The sequence below is a fragment of the Callorhinchus milii genome, unplaced genomic scaffold (assembly GCF_018977255.1).
Source record: "Callorhinchus milii isolate IMCB2004 unplaced genomic scaffold, IMCB_Cmil_1.0 Scaffold20, whole genome shotgun sequence".
NCBI classification, from domain to species: Eukaryota; Metazoa; Chordata; class Chondrichthyes; order Chimaeriformes; family Callorhinchidae; genus Callorhinchus; species Callorhinchus milii.
In genome coordinates, this window is record NW_024704761.1 from 7,449,730 (window position 1) to 7,473,244 (window position 23,515).

Sequence of the window (23,515 nt, forward strand, 5' to 3'; positions counted from 1 at the left end):
GGATGATCTGCAACTTGTGAAGGGAAGAGTTGGGAAGGCCGATGAGGAGGGAGCTTCCATAATCGAGCCTTGATGTGACAAATGCGTGGGTAAGGGTTTCGGCAGCCTGAGGGGTGAGGCAGTGGTGGAGTCTGGTGGCAGGCAGTGGTGGTGGCAGGCAGTGCTGGTCATGGAGCCAATGTGGGGGAGAAAGGACAGTTCAGGGTCAGGTTCCTGACTGGCTTAGTGAGGTTGAATGTGCAGCCATGGAGGCTGATGCTGCCAGCGTCCGAGGTGCGGAGGCACTGGCGCGAGCCAATCAGGAGGGCCTTGGTCTTACTGACGTTCAGTTGGAGAAAGTTGTCCCTCGTCCAGGAAGTGAGTGACCAATTTTATTTAGGAGACTGTCGGCCAGGACACCAGGAGAAACTCCCTTCTCTTTTCGAATAGGGCCATGTGATCTTTACCATCTGCCTGAACAGGCAGAAGGGACCTCGGTTTAACATCTCAACCGAAGGACGGCACCTCCAACAATGCAACAACCCCCCCAGCACTGCACTGGAGTGTCATCTTAGACCGTGTGATTCCAAGTCCCGACGTGGGGCATTAATCCACAGCCTCAGACCCAGGCTGACACACATGGATTTAAATCAACAATTGGTTTTCCAGGGTTGTATTATCCAGCCAGTCAGATTTTGCAGGTGACTTGGCATAATAATAATAATAATAATCCTTGCATTTGATATAGCGCTTTTCACGTCAGGAGGACGTCCCAAAGCGCTTCACAGAACACACTGTAAAGTGAATTGACTGTATATTTGTGGGCGAACGCGGCAGCCAATTGCGCACAGCAATGTCCCACAAACAGTCGTAGATTGAAAATGACCAATTTAATTATTGTTTTTGGTTTTGGAGGGATTATTATTAGGCGTGTGGAGTAAGGAAACTTGCCCAAGGTTTCGCCCTGCCTGGAATTGAACTCAGGTCTCTCACTTGCAAAGCGAGTGCTCTAACCACTGAGCTACAGGACTCCATGTCTGAAATTTGAACCCAAACACCCCATTGCAAACGTGACTGTTTTGAGAAGCAAGCAAATGCTTCATTAATTCATTTGAGCCCTGTGGTCAGTGCCCTAGTTTTGAAAACTGCAGCATAAAAATCGAGATGCTAAAAGCAAAGAACTCCAAAATGCACTCGTTTCTCGGAACATTTTATGTACCAATTATGTTATAGTGCTCCAAATTTGGATTCATTTCAGGAATGAAATGAGCTGAGCAGAGACTGTTCATACTCGGTTCTATCAGCAGGGGAGATTTTCACCCCAGCACTCTGATCTGGTTTTGAAACAGATTATAGTGGTGGAAAGGCTAAGCCAATAATAAAATACTTATAATAATCCTTGCATTTGATATAGCGACCTATCACGTCTTTGAGACGTCTCAAAGCGCTTCATGTTGTAAAGTGAATTGACTGTTTATTTTGTGGGTGAAATCCCATTATTTTACTTTCTTTAAAAGAAATACTGAATATAACTGCAGTGGCATATTGTCTTTTTTCATCCCTTCGTCCCTCCCCACCCCCCCCCCCCCCTTGACATAGTTTTTTTATTCACCAACTAAATATCCCCTGACTGTATTAACTTGCCTCGTTGGTTCAGTTTATGTATTTGGAGAATTCCTTGTTGCGCTTTATCTTATTAGCGAGGAACTTTCAGATAACTGGCAGCTATCTAATAGGATATATTAGCAAATAAATCTTTTTCAAAGCACACTTCAATACTGTTCACTATTTGATTAACAAACAACTTGAAAGTATGTGGATTTATTTTGTGTAAATCAAGACTCTTGAACAGGGACAGAAAAAATGGCCAGTTTTTGTGCTGTATCACCTAACCTCACACACCACAAAAGAAAACAAAACCTATTATATAATGATTTTTTTTTGTTCAGCCAGGTATCTCACATGTGAAAACTCATCACCATGTTTAAGCGCATCCAAAACACACAGTTTGATGCATCCCACCTACAACTGGAAGTTCCAGATATTTTATTGGAAGTGTGCATGCCATTCCTATACAGTAGGTTACAATTTGCATCTGACAGAAAAAGAACATATATTCACTGACTTGCATTGAACAAAGTGGTTGAAAGACTAAATATATACTGGATGGAGCAGATTGGGGAGGATAACAAATCAAAGAAACACCAGAAAGGTCAAAATGATCACACCTGAAAATGGGGTGATGGTAGCCAATAACAGGGTGTGGAATGCTGTTAATGGGAGGTTGATGAAAGAACAAAAGGGCTGGAGGCAGCCGCAGAGGTGAGAAATAGCCGTCGGGCTCAGAGGGGAAAAAAAGGGACAGAAGGGAAAAAAACAGGGAATGGATTAAACCAAACGTGTGATGAGTAAACAGTTTTTGGTGCTTCTATATTATCATGCTGGCTGTACTACGAGGAAGTGCTGGTGCTGGCACGAGCAATGCTTAGTACACTCAGTTGCAATCAGGGTTTTATATTTTGGCTTTCTATATTTAGTTACACAGTTGGACCACATTTGAAGTACTGTATGCCGTTCTAGCTTGGCATACTACAGGAAGCATATTATAGCATTTGAGAGTGTAGCATGTATTTACAAGGATGCTCTTAGAGATGAGTGGATACAGCTATAGAGAAAGATTAGAACTGTCAGGAGCATTTCTCTCTGAAGATGAGATGATCGAGAGGGGACCTGACAGAGATATTTAAAATGATGAAAGGATTTGACAATGTGGCCATAAATAGTCTGGCTCCACTTGTTCGTGAATCCAAAACAAGAGGGTATAAATATGATAGCCAGTAGCTTAAGAGAACTGACTGTCTTTACGCAGAGAGAATGTGGAACTAACTGCACAAAGGTATGAAATAAAGATAGAAACAACAACAAGATTACATTTGTATAGTGCCTTTCACGTCGGAAGGACATCCCAAGGCACTCTCCCAAGGCATCACTGGTGCGTGTCTGAGTTGGGTTGAAGGTGTTTTTGCAATATATTTAGGAACTCTCTCAGCCACCCTTTTCAGTCCTGCTAATATCCTTTCCTATAATGTTGAAACGTCTCAAAGTGTTTCATAGGGAATTGTAATAACTATATTTATCAGCATCAATAGAGTCCTGTAGCTCAGTGGTTAGAACACTTGCCTCGCAAGCAAGAGACCTGGGATTCGATTCCTGGCAGGGCAAAGTTTACTTACTCCACATGCCTGATAATAATCCCTCAAAAAATAATAATAATTTGGTCACTCAATCCATGACTGTTTGTGGGACACTGCTGTGCTTAATCGGCTGCTGCGTTTCGCCCACAAATATATAGTCAATTCACTTTACAGTATATTCTGTGAAGCGCTTTGAGACGTCTCAAAGACGTGAAAAAACACTATCAAATGCAAGGATTATTATTATTATTAAATGTGGCAGACATTTTGCGTAGAGTAAGGGTCCTCATCAGCAATAAAGTAACATAAAGAACAAACCCAAACCTAAGCTTCAGACTCATTCTTTAACAATGGTCACTACTTTGAGGTACCAGAGCCAAACGGTTCACACTTGTGCTTCCGTACCACAGAATGCAAATTGAGGGAGAATGGGGGACGCGAAGGGGAAATAACAGGCTTAGGTGGAAGATAACATAGGATGTGTACAGACTCCAATTGGTCAGCAGTCTGTGACCCCTAAATGGAAAATTGATTTGTACATTATTAACATTTCATGTTTGTGAATGCATTTCACCTGTAAATCACTCTCTGGAAGAATACCATGTTTCTGTAGAGTTGCCACCGCTCGATCTCTTTCTAAGGTCACTGTTTGGACTAATGCCTCCATCTCCTGCAGTTCACGCTTTGTTTCTTGCAGTTCTGCTAGGGCCTATAAAAACAACAAAGGGCCAGATAATTGCTTTTCAAAAAGATAAGGGAGAAAAATAGAACAAAAACTGTTCAACGAATTGCAAAACCAATTCGGATTACATAATGAGAGTAGAACACAATAATAGCTCTGTGGTCAGCTGTGGCAACTTGTGTTTAATGTGTTTCTTGGGGTGGAGCGGAAAAGGAAAAAGAGTAAGAGAGAAGGAGGATGGGATTTAGAGGATTGTAACTCCTAGAATTGATCAGGCCCACTATTGTCTGTTTAGAAGTGTTCTGAAAGCAGGATTCTGTCCAAGGGCAGTTTTCTTATATGGTGACAGAAACACTGTAATGTTTGATGCTAATTGATGCTGAAATACTGTGGGAGTTGTGGCTGACCTGGTTTTGAGCTTGGCTCAGACCTTGAATAAGTTCCTCTGACTTCAGGTACTGATTTCTTTCCATCTCCTCACAGCGATACTGCCAGTCCAGCTCTACCTGAACTCGAGCTTGTTCCAGATTCTTCTCCCTCTCTACCGCTCGAACAAGCTGCTGTTTATATCTAAATTCAAAACAATTTATATAATATACAAGTGGCTTTTTAGAAAACAGAATGTGCTTACCAAAAGCTTTTTGAAATTATTTGATTGCTGGCACAGAATAATTTAATCTCAGGTGATTGGCTGACAATTATGAACATCTTATACGTTTTTGATGTTATCAGAACGGCTTTATTGAATTATTTCCTTAAAATTTAAGCAGAACCATTAATTATCTGACAGGACCATGCACATTTTCAAAAAAGTACATTCAATACCAAAAGGATTTAAAATTGTTTGTGCATTTTCTGGGATCAACTAATTTTTGCAGTCTCGAGAAAGAACAAGTTCATACGAGGAATGCAGCATTTATGAGGTCATTCAAAGACAATACAATTATATACTATGATGGGGGAAATAATGTCCTAGAAAAAGGAGCTTTCATGGGTGAATGATCTTGTTATCCTTGATTTTTCCTATCTTCTGTATAAGTACTCTATTGTACATTATTTATATTGATCACTACAAGAGAATGGAACATAATGATAGAGCTCCCCAGGTCCCGTACGCAACCTAGGCGTCAGGTTCGACGCCCAATTATCCTTCCTCCCCCACATCTGGTCCCTCACCAACACCGCCTTCTTCCACCTCTGACGCATTGCCCGTCTCCGCCAAAATCTCTCCCCAAAAGCTGCTGAAACTCTGGTCCATGCCTTTGTCACCTCCCAGCTGGACTATTCAAATGCCCTCCTCTCAGTCTCCCATCCACTACCATCCATAAAATCCACTCAGAACTCTGCTGCCCGCATTCACACCCGCACGAAACTCCGCTCGCTGATCACCCCAGTCCTGGCCAGACTGCACTGGCTCCCTATCCCAGAGACGATCGATTTTAAGAAACTCACCCTCGTATTCAAGTCCCTGCACTCCTCTGCACCCCCCCACCTCTCTGACCTCCTCTCTCCTCAGCACAGTACCCGTTGCCTTCATTCCTCCGGGTCTGGCCTCCTCCTTGTCCCCCAAGTCCTCTGCTCCACCCTCGGCGGCTGTGCCTTCAGCCACTATGCCCCAAGGCTCTGGAACTGCCTTCCTCACTCCCTTCGTCTCGCTCCCTCCTTTCCCATTTTCAGGTCTCTGCTGAAGACCTTTCTTTTCGACCGCGCCTTTGGTCACCTTCCCCCCCCCTCCCCCTGGCTCGGTCCTGGGATCCGAAACTATAAAGCGCTCTGAGACGCCATCCGGCGTGGAGGGCGCTATATAAATCCAAGTTGCTGTTGGTTGAACTTGGAATTTAAGATCAAAGCCAAATATACACTGTGCTTTAAGATATCATATGATTTCCTTTTTTCAATAATGTTTTATTTTTACTGTAATGTAGGGGAATTCAGTTAAGTCAACTTGTTATTGTAATGTAAACATTTCTGTGACTGCATTGAAAGTCATCAGTAATGTCTTCGAACCAGAATCTATAACTGTGACAAAACATAAACTAAGGCAAGCTAAAGTCACTGATACTTTAAATGAAAACACAGTTTTTATTACGACATAAGAAAATTAACCTCATCAATCACGTGACCTGCCTTGACATAATTCCGTGCAATTTAAGTGGTTGATAAATGGGATTAGAAATAACGATTGCTTGGGGGCAAATACACTAGAACTACATCAGGATGACTTAATAAAAATAAACCAGTGGAAAGGGGTGCACAACTAACAAGAGCCATAACATGAGTCATTTAAACTGCAGCTATCCTATTCTAATGTCTTTCAATAATTCACCATCCTGAGAGGATTTTTTTTAATACTGTAATCAAAGTTTACTTGTTTTTGTGATTCTATTTATTTTTTTAAAACGTACAGCACAATTACAATGGTATTGTGTTTAAAAAGTGACAATTCAAAGCAAATCTTTTTTCTACAGAATTAAGATATGTGCTGGTTTAATATATTACCATTGTATTGAAGTCCACTGAAGATTAATAATCCATTTGCAATTATGTATGTTTTCATTACTCCACTCAAAATACACCCAAACTCAATATTATACACTGTTTTATGGCAGGGATGTCTGAGCTCCACATTTTCCCATAGACTATAAATGCCTTTTCTCTAATGACATCTCAAGCAGAGAGCAAGTAAATACTAGTTTTTCTTCTCACTCTGAAACACATTTCAACCTGAGACACTCAATCTTGCAGTCCCATTAAAAGAGCTCTTAAAAAATGATCCAACTGAAACAAATGACCTTGAGTAACAAGGGAGCAACCCTGGGATTCGAGATTCAATCTCCGAATTAGATATCAAAATACACCTGCTGGTTGAGCTATCGTGCCATCATGTTGCATTTAACGCAACTCTATTTGAGAAGCAGATGTTAAGTGAATAATTATCCCAATCCTGGTAATGTTTTGAGAGCATCCAGCCAGCCTTCGCTTTATCAAATAATTTTGTTAAAAATGCTTGCTGTGTTATTTTTTCAAGGGAACAAGATGTGCCATATCTCAGTTGAACTTCAATGAACCTTACTTCTCTCCATCCTCTTTGTGTCTTGTTAACTCAGCTCTCAGCTTCGAATCCTGGTCCTGCAACGTTTTGACTTGCACGTCCTTAGCAACTGTCTCCTTGGAGATCTGCTGGATGTGAGCATCCCAGCCAGCTTTCACTGTTGAAAGCTCCCCACGTAGCCTGGAAAACAAAAAGGAAAAGTTTGTAGGCTTGAACGACGTCTCTCTGTGTCACTGTGGCCTGAAAACAGCCACATTGTGTTGCAATGTTGAACATGGCACAGAACTAACTGCTCATCAGCTGCTTCAAGCAATTACATGAGTGTAAGACAATTCTCTGAAAACAATTTTGTTCTCATTTCATTTAAAACGTGCCCTTCGACACATGCTCGGCCTCATTAAAATTAATGAGCCCCTTTTTTCATTCCGCTCTGTCCTACGATAACACGTTTGTTTTTTTTCATCAATAACAGGACAGTTCTGTTGTTCAACAGCTTGATTAGTAGATAACTATTCCTTGTGTTACAGTCTGTCAATTGTGCCCTTGAATATTGAGCACACAAAGAAGTTTCTGAAAGAGACATTTTGGTGGATTGGCCAAACCTTACACAACTATTACCTAACTATATTAACATTCTTTTAGGTAAATAAAGTGTTTTCTAATTTCAAAAAATGTAACATACACTATGAGGCTGATTTGTTTGAAAACCACACTAAGCGCTCTTTGAAAATAGAATGTGAATTTGACTTTATTTTTAGTCAAGAGCTGCATTTAAGTCGATTTAAAATAAAATATTTGCAGTGAAGCATTAAATAAAATTGAATGCCGAGTGTTACAGCAATAGATGAGACCTTTTAATATTTCTTAACTCAGGAGTGTCCAAGAAAGATGACTGAGATTAATAGCAGAATAGTAGTCACGATCTCCTGAAGTACTCTTGAAATTAAAGGAAAAAACAGCGAAACATGAATTCAAAAATCAGGATAAAAAACAGCGAAACACTGGTGGCACAAATCGTAAAAGTAATTATATGATACAGCAGAAACTGCACTACCGATGTGCTGAATTATCACTTCAATCAAGAAGTTGAGCAGGATTGTGACAAAAAACTTTTAAGTGCATGAACGTGAAGTTACCAGGTTTTTGATTTTTCCCGAGCAGGACAAAGTGGAGAAACCTGATGCGGCTAAATCAGAATTAGAGAGAGACATAAACACACAGAGATGGTTAGTGAGGCAAGAGAGGAAACACACACACAAACACACAGATATGATATCCACAATGTTTTCATGTTCATAATAGGGTCAGTTCCAATTTATGTGGATATCAGACTCTGTATTGTATTTAAACAATTATAGAACAAAGCTTCCACCAATGTTTTTTTTTATTCAAACATTTCAATTAAGCAAATTTCATGGAACGTATGTAGAATTAATTCACGCCTGCCAAATATCTCCATTTAAACTAATGTTTTTATTAATAGCACACCAAATATCAGCCCTCTAACTGTATTAGGAAATGTAATTCATGATGTAAATGAAGTTACAATCCTGAGTAGGTCACACCAAAGGACACCACTACGATTTACAGTTCCAGGTTCTTTGCTCTAATAAAAGAGGTAATAATTTCTCCCCACCAAAAAAATTGGTCACTCGATCCATGACGGTTTGCGCTATTCGCAATTGGCTGCCATGTTTCACCCACAAAATACAAAGTCAAACCACATTCTGTGAAGCTCTTTGAGATGCCTCGGTGACGTGATGAGGCGCTATATCAAATGCAAGTATTATTATTATTAACAATGGATCAAGGGGCTTCTGATGTCTTGCCAAGTACAGAACTAAGGAAGTATATACTGGATTTATACTGTGCTTCCTGCTCTGATAAGAACTTTTGAATATAGCTCTGACATTTCATTGTCTCTCAAAGTGCATCCCATCAAAGCAGAATCATTGCAAAATATTTTTTCAAGGGTTTCATTCCACGGAATCATCATTGCCTCACTTATGGCGCCACTGTGTTTTGCACGTGCTGCATTATACATTTTGTGTATAAGCGGACATTTGGCAATTGCTTCTCCCAGTTGACTGCTGCATAAATAACAGTAGATGAGGCTGGGATTTGTGCTTCAATGTGAGGTATTTTACTCTCAGGCCTTTTCTTCCAGGTTCTGTTACCATTATGTTTATAGCGACCGATCATGGCAACAGGGCAAATCACCACTGCTGGCCATTCAGCTAAAAAGCATAGCCTCAGGTGGCCATCTTTTTTTTAACTATGTGTCATCCCACAACAACATGAGGGTCATTGCTAATGGAGGAATAATGTAAACCCAGTGTGAATCCAGCACAAACTAAAACCTGGGGATGATGGGTTGACTGTAAATCATATATAGGAAGCAAGTACTTGTCCTGGGGGGAATGGCTAATCTACTTATCAATATTTATAGACATCTCTCAAAAATTAACAATTTACTTTGAAAGTATCAGTCTGTTTATTATGCTGAAATGTTGTACAATAAATAAGTTCGAGTATAATGAGTTTGGGAGTTGTATGTCAGACTCCAAGCAACGACACTGCCTCTTTAAATTATTTTACCAATGAAATTCGTCTCCTGTCATTCCGACATGCTGACAAATCCATAGTTTGTCCTTCAGAGATAGCATTGTCATTCCACTTTAATTGCAGTCTGGTTTGTGACTAAGTACCATTGAATTAAAAAAGCTGCAGACAAAAACAAAGAGTGCATGGCTCAGACGAAGGAAACAGAGTGTACATAATCAGGTGCTTAAGTCCCATTTGTTTTTTCCCCCCTCCCAACCCACAATGCTGAGACCTTTTAATCTTTCATTGCCATTCTTTTTACAACTTTGTTTTTGCTCAATGTTTATTTTTATTTGGGAGAGTGGCAAGCACTCCTGCTGGCTCAGCACGTTTACTCAGATCTCAAAAGTCTGATCCTTGGTCCATGCTGAGTTAGCTAATCTCAAAAGAATGAGCATTACCAAAAAGTGCTACATTTGTCCTAAGCGTCGTGGGTTGGGCAAGGGGGAAAAAAAACAAATAGGATTTAAGCACCTGATCATTATTCACTGAACCCTGCTGGAGGTGCATTTGAGCTGAGTGAGGACAGTATCAGGCTCGGTTGCAATGCCCCTTATAGTTGAATAATCCAGTAACACTCACTGTCACGAACAGAACAATACCAGTAACGAGATACCATAACCTCTGCCCATGTAACTGCATTCTACCAGAAGGTCAAAGGAATTAAGTGCCTTCAGAAGAGGGGGGCACAAGTGAGTAGGAAAGAATTGTCGCAAGTGGACAAAATAATAGCAGTAAAGTTCTGAACCTAGTGAACCCACAGCTAGATGCCATTGGCTAACATCAATCAAAAATTTCACTGTGGTTCCCTGTCAAGCTCATATTGTTTAAAAAAAACAATGTGAGTATATAATCTGATCATGAATTATTTACGTTGCATGGAAATTCAAAAATTGCAATGTGCAAATTCCTTCTTCTTTAAAAGACAATTTCATTTTGTCTTGAGGGAAGCTTTGATTATAAATAGTCAAATATTATTGGCAAGTGTCAGTGTCATCATGCTGTCTACCAGCTAGCTATGTTATGTGCCTCTCAGGACTATCCAGAAGCTCTGAGAGATGTGGCACTGCTAGACACAGATGTCTACGTTCCTTTTGCATTTTTGAAATGTCTCTATGTTGAGAGATATGGACGTAGGACAATCTGCAATGCCTGACACAGAAAAATGCTGTAAATACTGAGATTTGGTACCATAGCATTCCCCTGGTCGTCACATTGATAGCACAAATATTCCAATAAATCTAAAAGAGGAAAACAATTATGCATAAAGAGGGTAATATAATATCACTGACTGGTAGTCAGCATAGCAGATAGCACATTCCCGTAAGAGTGATACGATCACTCACTTCTCAATGGCATCCTCTTTCTCTCTCATGCCATCTGCACATCTCCATTCTCCCTGACGTTTCTCCATTTCAAGGCTCTCCAAACTAATTTGCAGCTCGCGCCCTTTGTTCTCCAGCTCCCTTATCTGTTCTGCATTGGCCTCCTTTGCTGCTTCAAGGATCGCATCTCTCTCACGGGCAAAACGATCCAACTCTGCAAATCTAGAGAAAGAATAGCATTTGATTTTGTTTTCATTTACGACACGTGCTGGGAAATGAACGTCTTCTACACTGTACGTAGTGACAGTATCTAGTTCACATACATTAGATATAATGTATAAAGTCTCTGCTTCATTGCTTGGAACGATGACTTAAGAAGGCTAGCAACCTGCCTCACAATGTTTTCGATGGATTAATATCCAGTTCATATATAGGGTATTAGGAACTGAAGTGAAGTCCTCAAAGTTACATTTAAAAGGGAATCTAAACAACGTTCATGGTGACTACAACAGTGGGTCTGCTTATTGCACTGTGGACCCTTGCTATATCAGAAGTGCGGTAAACTTGACAATGTATAGGAAGTGATGTCAACGGCAACCTGACGATTTGGAAGTCGGACATTTTTATTTAGTATTGGAAGTCAGCTAGTCAGTCCTAAAAGCCCCAGTGTACTGAGCTTCCAGTTAGCACATGTAATCTGCACGGCACTGCCTATGAGTAAAGCAATGCTATTTTGAAGGATGCTCTAATGGTGTTCCCCTGAACCTCCCTTCAATTCACCCAAATAACATGTGTAGCCAGGAAACATAATAATCTAAAAAGATTACTCACAGCCCCCAAGGGCTCATTCTTGCTAATACAAGGGCATTTGCAGTAGAGATCTCGTTGACAGGAGCTGCAGACCTCTAAGCAGTATTGTTAAATGCACGTAGGCTATCACTGAGTTTAAAAATAGTGGGTGACTGAGTTCACAAGAGAGGCCTGTCTGAATCAAACATATCTCATCTGTTTTATGTGGCAGACTGGGCAACTGCATGCAATACACGTACGTTCACTTTTTTTTCTTTCCTGATCTGCATGAGTTTACATTACACCCACACAGGGGATTGCATTTGTATTTATTTTATAGTTATTTTACTCCATGATGAATAAAGTAAAGGTAACCTCCCAGAGCATTATTTGTCCAACTAAGCCCACCACAGCCATACTAATTGGGATATGGAACAGATATATTGCCCACTGCAGGTAGAACCTTTAATGTACGAGGACAGTCTTAATCCACCGCAGATCTGGAACCACTAATTACAGCTCTATGTAATGCCATATTAAAGCGGATGACAGAGAGCTTGACCTAGTTTCTCCTTAAGGTTTCAAAAGCTAGGTTATCACTATAGACCCAACAGCTTTCAGGATTCAATAAATTCAATGCAAAAGATTGTATAAAACGTTTTGTTATGGACAGGTTTTCCTCTTCCACTGAAGCAGAGTCTCCTGTGAAGCAGAGTGAGCAGGCAATTGAGCTTTGTTATTTAAGTGACTTCATTGCTAACACCGTACTGTGCAGAGCTGCTAAGAGGCTTTTTTTTTCCTCCTTGGGTGGAGACACTGAGCTGTTGAAGCAGCAACAACATTGCAAATAGATGCGGCCTTCTGCTCTACAACAACAACAAAATTTGTATAGCGCTTTCACGTCAGGAGGACGTCCCAAGGCACTGGACAGTCAGAGATTCAGACCCGAGCTGGGGGTCGGGATTGGGGGTGGACGGCAAAGTGTTAAGCAGGGTGATCAAAAGCATGGTTGAAGAGGAGGGTCTTGAGATGGGTCTTGAAGGAGGCAAGGGAGGGGGCGAGGCAGAGGGACTGCGGGATGGAGTTCCAGAGGGTAGGGACAGAAAGCCCGCCCGCCAATAGAGGAACGAGCGAAGCGGTGGACGTGAAGCAGGCCGGAGCCCACTGAGCGGGGGGAGCAACCAGGATGGTAGGGGGCTAGGGGGTCACAGAGGTAAGGGGAGCAACTTGCTACAACATATTTACAGCAAGTTTCCTTCTTCAGGGATAGCAGGTTAGAGTTCAACTGCAGGAAGACACAGGGATATAGAGAAAGAACAGGAAGAAAGGATTAAAAATGTAAATGGATAATTTTTTTAGAGAGCAAGAACTGGCAATGGACCCACTGAAGAAACTATCTATTTACTCCACTCCCTTCCTTTTCAACAAACCTGTTTATATTTTTAAAAGCTATTATGTGTTTTGTTTCAACCACTTTGTTTGGTATTGCAAAATAATCCTTTTCGTTTGTGTAAAATAAAATCCTCTCCCTTGGTTTTCTTTGGCAATAAATTTATTTACATTTACCCTCTTTTTTACTGACTTGTAGAACAGCTGAAACAGTTTCTTCTCTATTTACCTTATCAAAAACAATCATAATTTCAATAACATTCGAAAGGAATAGGGAGTTTCTCCTGGTGTCCTGGTTAACAATCCCCAATAAAATTGGTCATTCCCTTCTTGTGCCGTGGTTTGTCCACAAAGCACAATCACTACACTTTACAGCATATCCTGGAATTGTTTTGAGACATCTTCCTGACTTCAAAGGTGCTATTCCAAACATAAGGATTTTTAACACCTCTGGAGACAACTCTCAACCTTCTTTGTTCTAGTGAATTTCGCTAGTCTCATCTCAGAAGTAAAGCCTCTCAATCCTAGTTTAATCCTAGTGAATCTCCCCTATACCCTCTCTGTGGTTTTGATTGCCTTCCTAAAGTGGGGCATCCAGCGCTGGACATAATACTCCAAAGTGCTATCTAATCAATTATTTGTACAGGTTAACCATGTAACCATGACCCTCTTTGCTTATGTATTCTACGCCCCTATTTACAAAATCTTGGATCCCATTACATTTTGTTTTACACAGCTTTGACAAGTTGCCCTCCCACTTCTAAAGATTTGGGGATGTTAACCCCTAAGCTTCTGTCCTTCCAGTCCTTTTTAAGAATCTACCATTTTAGTGTACGTTTGTTCTGCTTATTTTTCCTTTCAAAATGGCCCACCTCACACTTTTCTGCATTAGATTTCAGCTGCCATCTATCTGCTCATTAGTTTATCTATATCCTCCTAAAATCACTTACAATCTTCTTTGCAATTAGCTACATTCCCATTTTTGTGTTATCTGATATTGTGCCCCTATGGCCAGTCCAGATCATTTATATATGATTTTGCCTGTCTCAAAATGTACCGAGCATGGGGGAGAGGTGGGGGAGGGGTGAGGGAAGGCAGAAAGGTGGGAGGGCGACTGAAGGCACGATCGAAGAGGAGGGTCTTGAGACCGGCCTTGAAGGAGGCAAAGGAAGAAGCGGAGCAGTAGGTTTTGATGTGGTCCAGCCAGATGTGCTGGTGGAGCGTTAGGCCGGATTTGAGCCAAGTGCATTCGGCAGCTCGCACCTGGCCCTTGAGCGGGGGTAGGTGACTGGTGAACCAGGGTGAGGATCGGGAATAGGAGAGGTGAGAGGGGCAAGGGCGTTGAGTGTGGTGGAGAGGAATCTGTGGAGGAGAGTAAGCGCAGAGGATGGGTTGGTGCAGGAGGTGGGCCAGAGGGGGAGGAGTTCAGAGGACTCCAGGGCAGTGGAGAGGGACTGTGGGGAGATCTTCTTCCACGGGCGGTAGAAAATAGTGGTAGGTTTGGAGGCAGTGGGGAGAGGGATATGGGAGTTGAGCGAGATGAAATGGTGGCATCCGAGACGCTGAGGCCCTGGGTGATCACCAGGTCGAGCGGGTGACCGTGGGTGTGGGTAGCAGAGTGGATGTGGAGGGAGAGGTTGAGAGAGGAGGAGAGAGGTCTGAAGAGGTGGAGCAAGAGGGGGTGAAGTGGAGGTTGAAGTCACCTAGGATGATGAGGCGGTGGAAGCAGAGGCAGAGGGAAGCTAGAAGGGTGGAGATGTCAGAGATGAAGGTGGGGGAGGATTTTGGGGGGGCGGTAAATTCGGAGAATTTTTAGCGAGAGATGAGAAGGATGGCATGGGGTAAGGTGCTCAAAAGAGGGGAATGAGCCAGCGGAGTAGGGGGATAGGGCAAGTGACGCCCTGGAGATGAGGGCCACAGTACCACCACGGCGGGTGGGGCATGAGCCATGGCGGTAGGTATAGCTGGGTGATGTGGCCTCAGTGAGGGGGAAGGTGTCACCTGGGGTGATCCAGATTTCCGTGAAGGCCATAATATCAACGTTCTCATTGAGGTTGAGATCATTAGCGGCCAGGGTCTTATTGCAGATGGTGAGGACGTTTTGAAGGTCAATGCGGAGTGGACAGTTGGCAGGGGGATGTGTGGGATGCGAAGGGGTAGTGGATTGGTTGGCAGGGAGTGTGCCAACCAATCCACAAATAAATAAATCACAAATGCTGAACCACCAGATATTACGGCCAGTCTCACAAATAACAACACATAATTTATGGTGATTGGCAGCAAATATATTTTGAAATCTCTGTAAATTTTTATATCCACAGTGACATTTTAGGTTTTCCCATGCATGCAATATTCCTTGGTTGAGAAGGTTGGCAGGTTGCCTGTTCCCAGGGCTCTGCAAATGCAGCTTTTGTGCTGGTCACTGGGAAGTGCAGAAAGCGGCTCCACGATGATATTTGAGATGCCTGGCTTTTTCCTGCTTGGCTTCCCCATTTGTGAGGAATTACGTGGAGTCCTGTAGCTCGGTGGTTAAAGCAATCGCCTCGCAAGCGAGAGACCTGGGTTCAATTCCCGGTGGGGCGAAATGTTGAGCAAGTTTCCTTACTCCACTCACTTCAGTTTACCTAGCAGCAAGTAGGAACCTGGTTGTTAGTCGATTGGTGGATCGCTTTTCCGGGGGTAATAATTTCTTCAAAAAAAAAGTAATAATAAATTGGTCACTTCAATCCACGACTGTTTATGGGACACTGCTGTGCACAATTGCTGCCATGTTTGCTCACAAAATATACAGTCAATTCACTTTATAGTATATTCTGTGAAGCACTTTGAGACATCTTGAATACGTGATAAGGCGTTATACCAAATACAAGGATTATTACTATTATTACAAATCCACGTGGTGTAGCATGGCGGAGGAATAACTAGGTCTTGCCATTATCCACTCTATTCTATTTATTATTCTTGCTATTTTTATTGGCTGTGATTTTCACAAATGGATTTTTGCACAGTCAATAGACCAAAGAAAAATACTGTATGACAGTACAAATCCCTCGTTTCTTACTACCTGGGAAAATATTTCAAATGTTGGCATTGTCAGACAATGAACATATTAAGTTACTAATAGTGATCTGTAATAAGCATTGTAAGTTTGCTCTTCAGTGAGCCCAAGTTAGATTTCCATTAATGTAAGCTTCTCCATTTGACAATAAGCAATGGTTTTTTTTTGCAATTGTAGACAATGTAATTTTTTAACCAATATTTGCTATGTCTACAAATGCCTATGAATAATGCTTTCTAAACAAAAAGCATATTAAAATGAGAAATCTTGCACCAGGCCATCATTTACTGGTAAAATAATCAAATCTAAGAATTAGATCAATGGATGCCACATGGGCTATAGATAAAGGCAAGTCTCTGAACATGGGATGTTTGGCATTATTACTAACTTGCGTTGGAACATTTCCACTTCCTTATTCCACTTCATTTCCTTTCCACGGATTTTATCTTCTAGTTCTTTTATCCTAATGGATAAAGAGAAATTTAGTTACGTACAAAATTGCAACATTTGGTGCAGGATTGCTCGGAACAATGCAACAAAACAAGGGTTTCCATTTCATTCTGTGCAAAATAGATTGCTTTAGATCACTCAGGTTTCATCATACCCACAACTTCTCTTAACTCCTTTATTTCCAGACAGATGAATATTTCTTCACAACGGAATATTAATAGAAAAGAACAATCATTTATATAACATACCCATTCCTGGCCATGTAGTTGCCTCCATATAATATTTATCAGATTAAAATTATATGGATTACTGCAAGGATTTAACCAAAAACAAAAAAGAAACTTTATATTCTCACCAACCTGACTTCTTTTAACGTAGTTACATCTTTCAAATCCCATTCTTTTCTTTGAAGTTGCTTTTCCATTTCATGGTTTGTGTTCTCTGCTACTTGAAGTGATTCTGCTGCCTTCGCTCCCACTTCTCTCAGCACCTCTAACTCCTTTGACAGTAGTTTCACCTACAATTTCAATTAGAGCAAATAAAAGACAAGTCAACGGGGAGTATTTTCCTTCATCTTTTATCTGCCGGCTACTGTTTTGCAGAACAAAACCTTCAACTCACAAGCAATTTATATTCAATATACAAATCTCTTATATTTCCACACAATTGTAACTCACCTGTCTGAAGCCAAGTGTTAAAGACAGAATCCAGAATAATAATCCAATGTCAAGGACACTACTCAAAGTTAACAATATTTCCCTAGATTTCCATAGCTGGATTAAATAATGGATCATCAATAGTTGTATCAGTGATCACTGATCAGTCAAAGGAACAGTAGACCCACTCTAATAACACATGGGAATTTGTATAGATAGGTGTAAATAAGAAAAATACATTTCCATAATTTTTAAAAATATAATACTGAGATATCAAATATCAGCAATTGTGGATCAGCAAATTGTAATGGCAATTGTAAGTCCCAGATGTAATAAAATAATAAATATCATCACTACACTTTACAGTATATTCCGTGAAGAGCTTTGAGACGTCCTCCCTATATAAAAGGCACTATTTCGAATGCAAGGATTGTTATCATACTATTATTATTGAGCTGTCCATAACCCTCCATTTTCAGTTAAAATTTGAATCTAGTACTGTGATGCTATTTTAATTACCACTTGAAACATCACATAATTGTAGTATATACAGCCTGCATATTTGTCCCACCCAAATATCAGCACTGCAAATAGGAGACAAAACTATGCAAATCTCAATGTGAAGCCAAACAATTCTCTAAAATGTGAATACTCCATTTCTCATTGCAAGGCGATTGAGATGCACTCCCTTCTTGTTATATTTTTCTGACTCTCTCTGAGACTCTCTATTTCGCCCACAAAATATAGTCAATTCACTTTACAGTATATTTTGTGAAGTGCTTTAAGACGTCTCGAAGACGTGATAAGGTGCTAATCAAATGCAAGGATTATTATTATTTAAGAGCAGAAGCTAAGTAAATATTTAGTTTCAGATCAAGCACTAGAGGAAGCAAGGCTAACAATAAACTGCAAATGTTAGCAGAATTATGTAATTGGAGACATCGAATAAGGGAGAAATTGGAGTTAAATGCATGGACAAAAATCTCCCACCAAGTGTCATTTTTTTACCAACTTGGAGGACAAAAGGGATTCAAGGAGTGAAGGAAATAAAAGCAAAGAATAGAGAGGAAGGGGCGGATGAGAGAAGCCGAGAAGGAAACAGCCAGTAAGAAGAAAAGATTTAAAAAACAGAACAGCAGAGAACTACAAACGGCAGAGAAGGGCTACAAGTACAGAGGCGAGATGACAGTAAAGGGAAAGTTATAGATTTTACAAGATTACAAATATACTTAATCATAGAATCGTACAGCACAAAAAGAGGCCATTCGGCCCATTGAGTCTGTGCTGGCTCTTTGAAAAGAGCAATGCAATGTCAATCCCACTCCCCAGCCTTTTCCACATAATCCTGCAAACCCGTCCTCCTCAAATACCCGTCCACCTCGCTTTTAAAAGTTGTTATCGAATCAGCCTCGACCACCCTTTCAGGCAATGCGTTGCAGATTCGAACAACTCGCTGCGTGAAAAAAATTCTTCTCACCTTCCCTCTGCTTCTTTTAGAGACTATTTTAAATCTACAACCTTGAGTCATCGACACACCTACCAGTGGAAACAGTTTTTCCCTTTCTAACCTATCAAATCCCCTTATGATTTTGAAGACCTCTATTAAGTCTCCTCGTAACCTTCTCTGCTCCAATGAGAATAATCCTAACCTCTCTAGCCTTTCCTCATAATCAGGGTCCCTCATTCTTGGTACCATCCTCGTAAATCTCCTCTGCGCCCTTTCCAATGCCTTAACATCCGTCCTATAGTGTGGTGCCCAGAACTGGGCGCAGTATTCTAACTGAGGCCTAACCAGTGTTTTATATTGGTTAATCATAACCTCCGGACTCTTGTACTCTATGCCTCTATTTATAAAGCCTGGTATCCCATATGCCCTTTTTACAGCGTTATCTACCTGTCCTGCCACCTTCAAGGATTCATTTACCTGCACCCCCAGGTCTCTCTATTCTTTTACCTCCCTTAAGATTGTATTACCAAACCTATATTGCCTCCCCTCATTCTTTCAACCAAAATGCATTGCCTCGCATTTCTCCACATTGAAACTCATCTGCCATGTGTCTGCCCATTTTACCATTCTGTCTATGTCTTCCTGCAGTTGGCTACTATCCTTCTCACTGTTTACCACCTAACCAAACTTTGTGTTGTCCGCAAACTTGGAAATGGTACTTGCTATACCCAAGTCCAGATCATTTACGTATATTAAGAAGAGCAGTGGTCCTAATACCGATTCCTGGGGAACGCCACTGTACACTTAATGCAAAAGGAGCACAAAAGAAATAGGGAAAAGTTTGCTTTGCTTTCTCCCGTTAGTACACTGGTATTTACATGCATAAAAGAGAGTATGCACGTGATCTATAGACAGGAAGAGTACAATGATGAAACCTCATGTGATCACATAATTTATTGCAGCACCATTTTCCAGAAATCTTTCACTTTTGCTGCTAACTGATTATACAGAAATGTAAACAACCAATCTTTTGCAATCGGTGGTGGGCGGGTGTTGACTACAAAAATGCAAGCTACCAATTTACACTTATATAGGGCGTTTCACTTCAGGACCACAACACTGTTGTTAAATGAAAGTGCTTTGAGAGGTGATAACATCTGATGAAGTGAGAAGGCGTTACATCAAATGCAAGGATTATTATTACAAATTGTTAATAGTAGTATATAACATGACTGCTGCTCTGTGGGTGAAGCAGAATTAAACAATGGCCAATTTTTCCTGGTAGTACACATTTCAACTAGTTACCGACATGAGGGAAGGATGCCACTCCACAGGTTGAAGCTAAAAGAGTGGAGCTAAAAAATTCTTTGGCCTTAGAATACCATATCTCACAAACAGCACCAGTGTTGGATGAATTGGAACACCCTGTGAATTACTACCAAATATAGCATTAGATTTACCACAATGTTAATACAAACTGCTGAGGGTGCAGAGTTTGGAAAATTCTTCAATACAGTCTTAATTTTGAAGCCGGATTTCTGCAGATTCTTTTAAGATCTCAAAATTAAGACGGAAAATAAGAATTTGCCAAATTCTGAATGTTTTGAAATGCTAAGAAACTCGTGTAAGTGTAGACACTTCTCTGGCGGGCACTAGCAGCATAAACAGGCCAGGTGAACTGGGAGTGGAATTTTCCTCCAGTGCCTGATCTGTATTGTCAAATTCATGAATTTGACACAAAATTGATTGAATTACAGCACAAGTGAGACGGTCTGCTTTTGCCAAGTATGCCACCTAGACGCCCAGCTTAGAACAAACAACAACCAGCAATGTGAAAATGTGAAGTGAGCATGAGAATAATTTGTTCCATTCTGCTCTGCCAAGTGATAAACAGTATTGAGTATTTTTACATATCAACCTTCATTATATATATTTCAACTACAGTAGCTTTTCAGCGGTCATATTAAAAGAATTATTGCATGAAATAGCACTGAGTCCTAAAGATAAGAATAGAAGTACATTACTTAATAGTGTACCTTCAGTTCATTTGTAAGTACGACATTACTCATTTCATCTGCTCTGAGTGTGAACTCATGTTCTCGCTGTCTCATTTCAGCATCAAACTCTGCTAATAGTTCCTAATGGAAAACAAAGGATTAAATTTAATATTCAGGCTCCAATATATATTGACATAACTATAACATACTTTTTTCTACTTACTACTGAATATCTGGCACAGATTCAAGAATTTTTACAATTCAATCCCACTTACAATAACAATTCTCATATAGAGTACATCGCTGATAAACACGATGAGATTTTCAACAATGTGCCGAATCACACCAATATAGTATTTTCCAAAGATCAGTATAATTTTCATCTTTGGTTTACAAATGATCTGACGATGCTGAGTAAGTTGATCTCAGCCGAGGATGAATTGGAGTGCTACAATTGCCCTCAGAGCCCTATATTTGACAGTGGGTGGGTGGGGGAGAGGCAAAATTCCTGTTTCTTATCACTATTCAAAGACCACACCCCTTGGAAGTTGTATGATTGTGGACACTGCACAAGAAAAGGATCAGGCTGAATAGGCTTCCCACATTGAGGCCTATTATTGGCCAGTTGGGTGAGGCAATCGATTTTCACTTCTTCGGAATATCTTTCTTGACTTGTCCTCCAGGATTCAGTATTATCTGTAATCATGCTAAGTTCTGGGTTAATAAGTAAAGTGGGAGCCTTTTCATCTTAGATAGAGATAAAAACAGATATAGTGCATATTCAATTTCCCCATAGTGACTGCTCCTTCCATCGACTGATCTCAGGAGATGAATCAGAATATACATAAGAAATCTGCTTCATGGACTGCAACTTCTGTGATAATAATAATCCTTGCATCTCAAAGAACTTCACAGCAAATTGTTGTCAAGTCACTGTCTATTTGTAGGCAAACGCACCAGCTAATTTGCACATGTCAAGGTTCAACAAACAGCCATGTAATAAATGCCCAATTTATCTGGAGGATTGTTTGTCTGGACACCAGAAAAAACTTCCTTCTCGGTTTCAATATCCTCCTCCTCCAAAACGTAATCAGGCTCTGTGTGGAGGCAGGGCTCTGTCTGATCTATACAACTTAGTTGCTCACCGGCTAGTGCCATTAGCAGCTGAGCTTTGGGGGTGGGGGAAACAGACTCTCACTAAATCCTGTTTGACTGAATTCTAATATATTGGTCAAAGGAAGTCCAAAAAGGAGATGAAAACTCCTTCCCCATTTTTAATAGTGTCTCCAAAAATCCATACTTCCTAAAAACTTATTTTGCCTGCAGCATTCATGGAATTTACAATGAGGAGCAGTATAATACCCAGATAATTCTACTCATGAGGATGTCTTTACAGATCACATGAAAAAATCTGTATTTTTCACTGACGCATTGTGTAACCTCAATTAAGAATCACTGAAAATCACATTGACGATGCAGTTAGCAGTGGCCTGAATCATGTCTCAATTCCCAGGGTCATCCCTCAATTCCCCTTATTGTTCTGTATTCCAAACAGCTGCAATATTGTCTCCAGTGAACTTGAGTTTGGTACAGAATGCACCATTAAAGCAAAACGTTTGTCCCCAATTGAGCTGGCCTCAGTGGTTACAATGGTCCACAGATGCACAAACTGAATGTGTGATAGGATGGATGGAGCATTTTGCATAGCTGTTTGGGGAGAGAAGTGTCGCTTTGGCTGGGTGGCCCTAACATGACGCTTTGAAGATTGCAATGACAGATGCAATTTATCTGACGGTTCACAGTCACAATTGGAATAACAAAAAGCAATTACTTTTACGGCTGGCAGCGGAATGAATGACCACATTTTCAATTCAATGAAAGGGCTATATGAAAGGGTTGCTAAGGAATAATTACGTTAATAAATAATGTATTTTTAATCACAGGAGAAGCTAATATTTTATTTAAAAATGTACAAAGTTGAGAATCAGAGCCTGTGAACATTAAAATAAAGTATCTATTCCATTAAATCTATGAGCAAGAATTTTATTTAATACCTAAATCCATTAATCAAGCACTCTGCTGTCGCAAAACTATGCAGGAAGTGAGCAAGAAAAATACACAAAATATTCTCGAACAATTAACTGCACTATGTAAATTTCACAGTCCAGTGCAAGCTTGCTGAGATCCTGCACCAGAAGAATAGTTACAATATTCCAGTTGCACTACACAATTTGTTTTGTGTCATGAAAGTGTTGAGATACAACACACTTAGCAATCTGAAAAAATGGCCCCAATTGATTTTTGCCAGAGGATACTCATTTCCACTGAAATGGAATAATGCAAAGCAATGCTCACACATGCACATTCTTTATCCATGTTGCTAGGCTCCAAATTGCTGTGAATTCAATGACAACTTGCATCCATAAAATACGTTTCACCTAAAGAATGTCTCAAAACACTAATTTAGTACCAAATACTCAGTGGTTTGCAGGTATGCGATTTGGAGTTGGTTACAACCAAAACCACGAACAAGAGCAATCTTTTCATTCCAGGATTTATCTGTGTTACTGAATCCCCAAGACACATAATTAAACAATTACAATTTAATTTGGGTACGATTTGATTGTGTCAGTGTGAGCAATTTTTTTTATTACAAATTACGTATTGTGTATAAAAATAGAATATATCAAGTGATTAAGTGTAGTCCTGTAGCTCAGTGGTTAGAGTACTCACCTCGCAATTGAACCTGAGTTCAATTCTTGTGCAGGGCCAAATGTTGGGCAAGTTTCCTTACTCCACATGCCTCTGTTTAGAGTAAGCAGTAAGTAGGAACCTGGTTGTTAGTCGATTGGTGGATCGATTTAACGGGGAAAATAATCCCTCAAAACAAAAA

At 40.5% G+C, this 23,515-nt stretch overlaps 1 protein-coding gene across 4 annotated transcripts in view; it reads right to left on the bottom strand.

The window, feature by feature from the left end:
* ccdc57 (coiled-coil domain containing 57) overlaps window positions 1-23,515 on the bottom strand; it is a 49,064-nt gene that overhangs the window by 16,216 nt on the left and 9,333 nt on the right. For all 4 annotated transcript variants that reach the window (XM_007888543.2, XM_007888545.2, XM_007888542.2 and 1 more), the window contains 7 exons: window positions 20,662-20,763; window positions 16,882-17,039; window positions 16,461-16,535; window positions 10,858-11,058; window positions 6,929-7,087; window positions 4,263-4,425; window positions 3,748-3,882 (listed from right to left, as the gene is read on the bottom strand). In XM_007888543.2, the coding sequence (XP_007886734.2) occupies window positions 3,748-3,882; window positions 4,263-4,425; window positions 6,929-7,087; window positions 10,858-11,058; window positions 16,461-16,535; window positions 16,882-17,039; window positions 20,662-20,763 (993 nt within the window). The remainder of the gene's footprint in view (window positions 1-3,747; window positions 3,883-4,262; window positions 4,426-6,928; window positions 7,088-10,857; window positions 11,059-16,460; window positions 16,536-16,881; window positions 17,040-20,661; window positions 20,764-23,515) is intronic.